General features: G+C 39.8%; 1 protein-coding gene across 1 annotated transcript; it reads right to left on the bottom strand.

Moving 5' to 3' along the window:
- Window positions 1–503: 503 nt before the first annotated feature.
- LOC135643870 (putrescine hydroxycinnamoyltransferase 1-like) lies at window positions 504–1,987 on the bottom strand. The gene is made up of 2 exons (XM_065161259.1): window positions 1,537–1,987; window positions 504–1,469 (listed from the first exon to the last, which is right to left on the bottom strand). The coding sequence occupies exons 1-2, from the start codon at window positions 1,936–1,938 to the stop codon at window positions 576–578; spliced, it is 1,296 nt and encodes a 431-aa protein (XP_065017331.1). The 5' UTR covers window positions 1,939–1,987; the 3' UTR covers window positions 504–575.
- Between the last annotated feature and the right edge of the window lie 7,567 nt (window positions 1,988–9,554).

The raw sequence follows: 9,554 nt of genomic DNA, 5'->3' as shown, positions 1-9,554 counted from the left end.
GATATGTTAGTTTGTTGTGGTTGATCTAAGTTATATATCTAAGGCAGTAAGCTTCATTTACAGTGTTAAAAACGAAGGGTGATATTATTTGTTTCGGGTACCCAAATGATTACGAGAAGAAAAAAAATCATACGATTGATAAGACAATGAGATAATGATCTTTCTAGAATCAAATAGCATTATTGATTCAGTTTTAACAACATAAAATATATTGATGGATTTTTTAAAATTAGATATTGGACCATTTACTGATTCAAATTGTGTAGAGTGAAATCTTTAAGCCAATAGCTTGGTTTCTACGATAGGAAAATACTCGCTAACGAGAAGGTTCCTAACATTAGTTCCCTGCAGTGCAGTCGACAGAGACAGCAAGTTATTTAAATGTTATATTAATTTTTAACGTATTTTTTTAATATTAATCTATGAGTTTTTTCAGAAATTATTGCAAAAAGTAATGATGCAAATACTTAATTGAGTACGAGAATACAGAAGAAACAAACAAAGAAAGAAAGTCGAGTTCTTAACGGGATATGTGAAGACTGCCGACGCTCTCCACACGATAATGCAAGTCTGGTTTATGCACCAGCTTGCTTCAAACAGTCCAATTCCTGGATGAACACCTTCTTGAACCGCGGCATGTTCTCGGCTTCCAGCGTCATTATCAACGTGATCCCCCCATCGCCTTCTGGACTGCGCAATATGTACAGCATTCCCTTGAGGTTCACAAACGCGCGCGCCATGAACGCCGGTTTCCCCCACCCAAAGTCCGCCTCGTACACCGGCAGCCGCAGCCAGCTGACGACCCAGAGGTCGGTCTGTGATTCCTGCCATGAACCCAAATCCACGTCCCTGATATCCTTCATCAACTCCAGCAAGTCGATGATAGACCGGATGTACTCGTCGTCCACGCGGACAACTGCGTCGTGCATTTGTTCGACGGTCCGCTGCAGGGGACTGGATACGATCTCCCCGGTTGCTACGGCCACAGACGTCCGGACGATGGCATTGCCGAAATAGCCAGGGGGAAGCGACGGCTTCAGGCGGCTACGCACGTCAACGGGCAAGTATAGCCGGGTCTCCTGATCTGCTTCCAGTTGGCGCGCCTTACATGCGCACCGCCACACGTACGCCGTGACTGCTTCGAAGGTGGAAATGCGTCGCCCGCTGCCTAATTCTATGCTGGTCTTGAGGGAAGTGAGCTGGTCTTTGGATAACTTGAGCTTGGCAGCCATGGTGGTGGAGAGCTGACGCCTTGGGTTGCAGCACTGGTACTCAAAGTGCTCGAAGGGGACGGTCGGAGGGGACCTAGCGCGGAGGAGGGTGCGGTCATGGGATACCACCACGGTGCCCTCAGCTCCTCGGGCTATGTCGGACCATGTGTTGATGAAATGGAGCGCGCTGACGCCATCCACGACGCCGTGGTGCGCGGCGATGCCCAAGCACACCCCACCGCACTCGAAGAAACTCACCTACACATATGCATGCACACTCCAGTAGTGTAGGAATGAAGACCAATATGCAGTGGAAACAACTGACCTGAAGCATGATGCACATGTGATCATTCCAATCGGACGAGGGCACGAAAAGCCGCCTCATTTCTTCCGACGGCGTGAAGTCGTTGAGGACATCCAAGGTGCAGGTCGATCGAGCCACCACGAAGAGGACTCCCTCGCCGGTGCACTGGATCTCAAGCCGGCCGTCTTCACCGACGGCGACCCGGCCCGCCAAGGGGTAGAAATGGAGCAGGGCCTTGGCCAAGGCCGCTTTCAGGATCTCCACAGAGAAGAAGTTGGGGTCACCGTTGTGTCGAAAGAGGGTGATGGTTGGCGTGTGACTACTCGGGGCGAGTAACAAATCCAGATTAGAGAGCCAGATACTGTGCTTCCGGGTGTCTTCGCTGGGAACGACAAAGCTCGACTCCACTATCTCTACCTCCATTATTCTTTCTCACTCTCTTCACTTACTCCCTTTGAATAGTCTTTGCACTTGCCTGCTCACAGACGATGCAAGGCACTCCAATCTATACAGCCTTTCTCGTTCACTACTTTTCCGGACACCAATTTATTGCCTTCCTCGTACTGCTTCACCAACCTATGAACAGCTATCACATGGGCCAGCAGCAAACGAATCTTCTGATCAAATCTATGGTAAAGACCATAGATTTATACGACAGTGTCTTCTTCTATTCGTTTTATTTAGGGATTTTTTTTAAAAATAAAAAAAAACTCATGAATCAAATCTAATTAAATTTATTATTATGTTTTTTTTAATAGATTCTATGATCGAGAGTACTTCCAACATAACTTAGTTCAATTTTATGCATAACTGAGTAACTTTTCTTTTTAATAATAATTAAACTAACTAAAACTTTCCCCAAAAAAACTAGAATATAATTTTAAATTGATTAATACTATCTTTTACCTTCTGAGAATTCATGATAATTAACTATCAAATTATTAATTTTTTCGAACCGAATGTAACTTCAAACTTTTTACTAAACAAGCTCAAAGTTCCACATAATCACAAGGATATGATTCCTAAGTTTATTACTATTTTTTTAATAAAAAAAACTTATAATAAATATTTTGTGAAAAAGAATTTGAAGAGCGTCATATGATGATAAAAATCCAATGATAATAAGGACATTCGATAAAATGACAATGGCATCTGTCAGATGACTAACTAAAACCAGTGGCCCTTCTTTTTACTATGTGGTCAAAAATCGATGCATTATTATTCTCATTTGTAATAAAAGAAATCGATTGCAGGACACTGATCACGCTTTTGTCTTTCACTCTGCAGAAGGATACGTGATTGGCGTTTATGTATTATCGTATGTTTTACTGGGAAATATGATTTCACAGCTCGATCTTGTTTCAAAATCACTGCACTTCAGGAGCTCGAATTGCCTCTTCCCGAAACCACACGCTCGCCGACACACCTAATTTTTATCGCTACAGTCCCCCACCACTTCAATGTGATGGGTGACATTACGATAACGTAGCCTGTCACATAGACATAACATGTTATATTCTTAATTGGACGCACCCACCGTATGTGAATTGTTGGAAAAATATGAGAAAGAAGAGGATAGAAATACTATGGAAACAAATAACAAACACAAGATCAAGAATACTTTAGGAAAGATATTTAGGCTTGAAACGTATATAAATACTTTTCTAAAAACAATATTTGCACCCTCTTCTCAATAAGATTGCTATGGGTTTGATGCAAATAGTTTTACTAGATATTATAAGCCTTTATAATATCTGTATTGAGCAAACAATAAAGAATTTTCAAAGAGAAATTAGAGAATATCTAATTCAATCAATTGGAGAGTAAAGAAAAAGAATATGAAAAAGATGTCTTAATAATTTACCCTCAAATATTTATTTATAGATATTTTCTCAAAAGACACCATCTTTGAAAAATAACTACTAAAATAACTATAAAAGAAAACACCTTTTCAAATAAATCTTTTAAAAAGAATTTTTTTTTCTTTTTAATTTTAACAATTTATAACAATCCCCCACTTGTTCAAATTTAAAATTTTCTTCAAGTGATTAAATAGTATTTATAAATAAAGTAATATATCTTTCGATTTGAATATTACCTTAATGTAAGCATCATGAAGTCGAAATCCCAAATAGCATAAAAGCTTTGAATTTGTTATTCCTAATGACAACACCGGTGATACCACACACATAAATACAATATTCTTGTATTCCTCATAAAATCTTGCTCGGCCCTAATATGGCCTTAGGCTCATCCAAGTTCATGAACTTTTATGAGAGAAAACTCCAACTCTCAATCGAAGTGGCACCACTTCTAAGTTCATATAGGTAAAGTTCTTTTAGTATCTTTGTCACTCTTTGAGATACTTGTCCTAACTTGACTGAACTTCATTAAGAGTATAATTAACTCAACCCTCATTTGGTGACAACCAGCACTTTAACATCTTTAGATGAGACTCGTAAAATATTTCAAAGTGCTGAACCACTCCATATGTCAATGACTTGTTCTTACCCTTTGAACTCTTCATTACTCATTTCATAATGTTGAGTAGGGTTGCTATCATTGGTGGATCTTTTATTCAAAGAGTTTTAGCCCCATCAATTTTGATGTTGATCTTACAACTTCTCTTGTAAGAGGTTTGTGCTAGTCATAGGTGCCCAGCAAGCCAATCACGTGAGTGATGGCACGTGTGACTTGATATATAATCTTTTTGCTTATTATATTTTGGCGTATATCACTTTATAACTATTGCATAAATGCATATATATTGTGATGTCCTTGGATTTGTGCAATGGGAATCGGATCGTGATGAGATCACGATAATGAGATCGATTCACCTTTAAACACATATCCTAAATAATCCCGGTCATAGGTTACTCGAGAGGGACATCGTGATAACCAGATAGACTGGTGTGCTGTATACCCGTCCATATGATGGATGCAGCTGGTCTCATAGCTGCTCGTGTAGGGACACTAGGGATACAGTACAGGTGCTCATTGGAGAATGAGTTCACTGATTGATCCGCTTACGGAATGCTGGATGGTTGATGATGCCTTATTGTCAGACAACGATTCCGTAGTCCTAGTGGTGTATCTGGTTCTTAGACTTGAGACACCAAGGATGTCCTGTATGAGTGCTCCACTCTTTGATACCAGACTTATAGGTTTGGCTGTTCCCAGATCTAGTACAGCTGGTCATTGGGAGTGGTAGTCGACCTTACGAGGGCTATTGAGTGTCGATAGAGGATCATCCACTCTCGGTATCATGAGAGGAATATCCCATGTGTTCTTGCTCAGACAAATCCCTGGCCAGGGTCATTCGGGTTGAGAGAGAAAGAGTTCTCCGGGAGAATCCGATTAGAGCGAGACTCGAGTAGAAACCGTATGGGTCTGACAGCACCATGCTCGATATACGGTCTCTGGGATATTAGATGGATGAGGGACTATAGGTACATGGTAACTGAGGACAGACAGGTCCAATGGATTGGATTCCCCTGTATCGTCTGGGGACTACAGCGTAGTGGCCTAGTACTTCCGTAGTCGATGAGTCGAGTGAATTATTACAGAGATAATAATTCACTGAGTTAGAAGGAGTTCTGACAGGTATGACTCACGGCCAGCTCGATATTGGGCCTAGAGGGTCACACACATATGGTAGGCATTGCGATGAGTAGAGGTTCGGATATGAGATATCCGACGGAGCCCTTGTCTTATTGGATGCAGATCCAATACCCACTAGGGAAAGGACCCATTAGGGTTTTGACACGGGATCTCTATAAATAGGAGGGATTCACAGCCTCATAGGCTAGAGTCTTTGCTTGCCCTTCCTATTCTCCTCTCCCTCTCCACCTCAGAGTAGGCCTGGAGTTTTGAGGAGCGTCGTCGCAACCCTGCTGTGTGGATCACCGCTAGAGAGGAGGACGCTTGACCTCCTTCACCCTCTCCTAAGGATCTGCAAGGAAACAGGGATATACGATCTCCCTAGGTAACACAATCTCTGTACGCAGTTTTGTGTTTCGCGGATTTTTGCGCACCAATCTTCGCACGACGACGAACATCTTTTTGGGAATCGGGGATTTTTGTTTTCTTGTTCTTCCGCTGCGCATATGATGTCGCCCCCCCTATGATTTCCCAACAGTTTGGTGAATAGATCATCTTCCACTTGTAAAACAAGAGGAATTGTTTTTGCTTTTCGTACACGAGTGCTTCTCCTTAATTTATAAGATTGCTCTCCAACCTCTTGTGAACTTGATTGATATACAATCAAAGGAATATTAGGTTGCTCACTAACCTTTTAAAATGTCTCCGCTAGTGACTCTTCACTAATTGGAGGATGAATATTATTACTTGAAGTCAATAAATGTTCAAAGAACTCCACATCTCAAGATTCTATTATGATATTAGACTCCAAATTAAGAAGTCTATATCCTTTGCTATTTGAGGCATAGCCTATAAATACACATTTGATTCCTCTAGGTCCTAATTTTGTCCTTTGAAGATCATTATTCTTACAATACGCAAGACACCCCCACACTTTAAAATAACCAATGTTATATTGTCTTCATTTCCATAACTCATATGGAAAGATCTTATTTTTTTTAGAGGGAATTCTATTTAAGATATGACATACAGCCAATAAAGCTTCTTCCCACAAATTATAAGATAATTTAGCATGCAACAACATAGTATTAATCATCTCTAAATAAGTTCTATTTTTTCTTTCTGCTAATCCATTTTGCTTAGGTGTTCATTATGCCATGTTGTTCACAAAACAAGTTAAATTTATTATGAAAGTATTCTCCTCCTCTATCACTTCTTAAAGATTTAATTTTCTTCCTTAATTGATTTTCAACTTCTGCTTTATATGCCTTAAAAACATTAAAAGCATCATTTTTATGTTTCACTAAGTACACATATGTGTGTTAAGAATTAAACGAAGATAGAAAGATAGAAATTATAGAAGAAACTATGAAATGTATAAGATGTAATTGCCTAGTTCATTTTGATAGTGAGCTCTTGATAGTTATTTATACACACTCAGAGGGAGGTTATACATATTCAACATGGAGGAATTTTCTCAACTACTTAGAGATTTCCTCAACTGCCTTGAGGAAATCTTATCTGCTTATCATCCCCCCACAAGATTGAGCTTCCATCAAGGATGCTGATCTTAGACCGATGAGATGAAAAAAGTTTACGGGCGAGAGGCTTTGTGAGTGAGCCTGCTAGTTGATCAGCTGTATGTACATGAGAAACACGGAGTTGATATTTGACAACTTGATCTCGCATGAAGTGGAAGTCGATGACAATGTGTTTCATACGAGAATTGAACACTGGATTAGCACATAAGTAGGTAGCTCCAATATTATCATAATATATTATAAGAATAACTATGGAGTTAACATTGAGTTCCTTAAGCAGATTTGTGACCCAATTGAGTTCAGCGGCGGTGGCGATGGCATGGTATTCAGCTTCAGTTGTAGATCGTGCAATTGTCTTTTGTTTTTTAGAACTCCAACTGATTGGAGTAGCTCCAAGGAAGACAATGTATCCTGACGTAGATGTTCTATCATCAAAGCTCTCTGCCCAATCAGCATCAGCAAAGGCATGGAGATGGAGTGAAGTATTTTTGCGAAGAAAAATGCCATGATTAAGAGTCCCTTTAAGATACCGTAAAATTCATTTGACCGCAGACCAATGCATAGTAGATGGTCGATGCATGAATTGTGATAATTTATTGACGGCAAATGAAATATCTGGACGGGTGAGAGCCAAGTACTGTAAGGAGCCAAGGACTTATCGATATTGAGTCAAATTTGTAGCATGACTTCCATCACATAATTTAAGTGATTCACTGGTAGAGAGAGGAGTTGTAACCTCTTTCGCATACTGCATGTTTGTCTTTGATAATAAATCTTGAATATACTTTCTTTGTGATAGGAAGAGACCTGAAGATGTAAATGTTGCCTCCACTCCTAGAAAGTAGCTTAAAGTTCTGAGATCTTTGAGGGAGAATCGATCGGCCAAGTGCTTTAGAAATGCTTGAGTCTTCAAAGGAATATTTCTTGTGACAATAATATTATCCACATATACTAAAATATATATTATGCTTCCATTATGCTAGCAAATGAATAACGAGGTATCAGACTTGGAATTGATGAAGCCAATTGAGGTAAAAAACGAGCCAAACTCGTTATACCAAGCCCTTGGAGCTTGACGAAGTCCATAAATAGCTTTATGAAGTTTACAGACATGCCTCGGATATTGAGGATGAATGAAACCAGGAGGTTGTTGCATAAAAACATCTTCAATAAGTGTCCCCTGTAAAAAGGCATTGTTAACATCCAATTGTCATATGTGCCAGCCCTTTGAGATGACCAAACTCAGGATAAGATGGATTGTTGTGGGTTTAACAACGGGACTAAATGTCTTTGTGAAGTCGACACCAGGTCGTTGATGAAACCCTTTGGCGACTATATGTGCTTTATATCTGGCAACGGATTCGTCTGGGTTCCACTTAATTCAAAAGACCCATTTACACCCGATGATATTTTATGTGTGATAAAAGGGTATTAAGTCCATCTAGAGTTATGGAGGAGAGCATCATATTCATCACACATGGCTTTACGCCAATGAGAAGATTTTTGAGTTTGAGTGATTGTAGTGGGTTCACTAGCCTCAATGGAGGAACTTGTTATAGCATGTAAGTTAAGGACTTGACGTGGTTTGAAAATATCACTTTTGGAGTGTGTTGTCATTGGATGTCTAGGGGGGATAGAAGTGGTAGATTGTGTTGGTGGTATAGCCGAGGGCGAGTCACTATCATGGACCGGAGCAACCGTAGGCATGACAATGTCACTAGGTCTAGGAGAAAGTAAAGCCAGTGGCAATGTTGTCAAGGGTATTACTTCATTAATAGGGAAAACTTATGAGGAAGGGAATGGAGAAAAAGAGGGAGTGAGAAGCTATTGAACTAGAGTAATAGTAGTATGTGGATTTTGAGGGTAAGGACTAGATAGTGTCATTGGAGGTTCGTGTGATGAGATCGGAGGGATATTCCAGTGATACATGTTTATCGGAGTAGCTTGCATGGTAGGATTATTTTGAAAAGGAAAGACAAACTCCTTAAAAATAACATGACGTAATATAAAGATTTTTTTAGTTTGGGGTTCATAGCATCGAAAAGCATTATGTTCAAGAGAGTAGCCTATAAAAGTGCAAGGCTTAGATCGTGGTGTTAGCTTATGTGACGCATAGGGACAAAGCCATGGATAACATAAGTAGCCAAAAACTTTGAGTTTATGAAGGTTTGGAAGCTTCTAGAATAATTTTTCAAATGGTGACTAGTATTGTAAGACTGAAGTGAGCATACGATTAATGAGATAAACTGTAGTTTGAAAAACTACTGACCAAAAAGGTGGCGGCATGGATGCTTGATGTAGAAGGGAGAGACCAGTTTCAACGATATGCCGATGTTTGCGTTCGGTAGAGCCAACTAATTGGGGAGTATATGGGGGTGACTTGAGATGTATACCACAAGCAGAGAGATAGGATGTGAGGGCTTGATATTCGCCTCCACCATTAGAGTAAATTGTTTTAATGGAAGATTAAAAAAAATTCTCGACCAACTTTCGAAAGTTGGTAAATATTGTGGAAACATCAGACTTATGGTGGAGAGGATATAACCATGTGTACTTAGTAAAATAGTCTACAAAAATGACATAAAAGTGAAACTTATCAAAAGAAGGAATTGGGGCAGGGCCCCACACGTCGGTATAAATGATTTCAAATGGTTTAGAGCAAGAAATGGAGGTTATCCCAAAAGGCAGTTTATGAATTTTATTACAAAGACAAGCATCGCAATGATTAACAGTGCTATTGATTTTCAAGGTAGGAAGAGAATAACGAGAAAGTAATTTTTGCTGGATAAAAGGAGAGGGATGACCAAGACGACGATGCCATACATCAACCGGAGCTGCGACTAAAGAGTGAGTAGTAGGAAGGGTAATTTGCGAAGAGGATGGCCACTCATAAATGTT

This window comes from Musa acuminata, chromosome BXJ3-7 (genome assembly GCF_036884655.1).
Source record: "Musa acuminata AAA Group cultivar baxijiao chromosome BXJ3-7, Cavendish_Baxijiao_AAA, whole genome shotgun sequence".
NCBI lineage: Eukaryota > Viridiplantae > Streptophyta > Magnoliopsida > Zingiberales > Musaceae > Musa > Musa acuminata.
The sequence above is the reverse complement of the archived record's forward strand: the minus strand, read 5'-3'. Positions and strand labels throughout refer to the sequence as shown.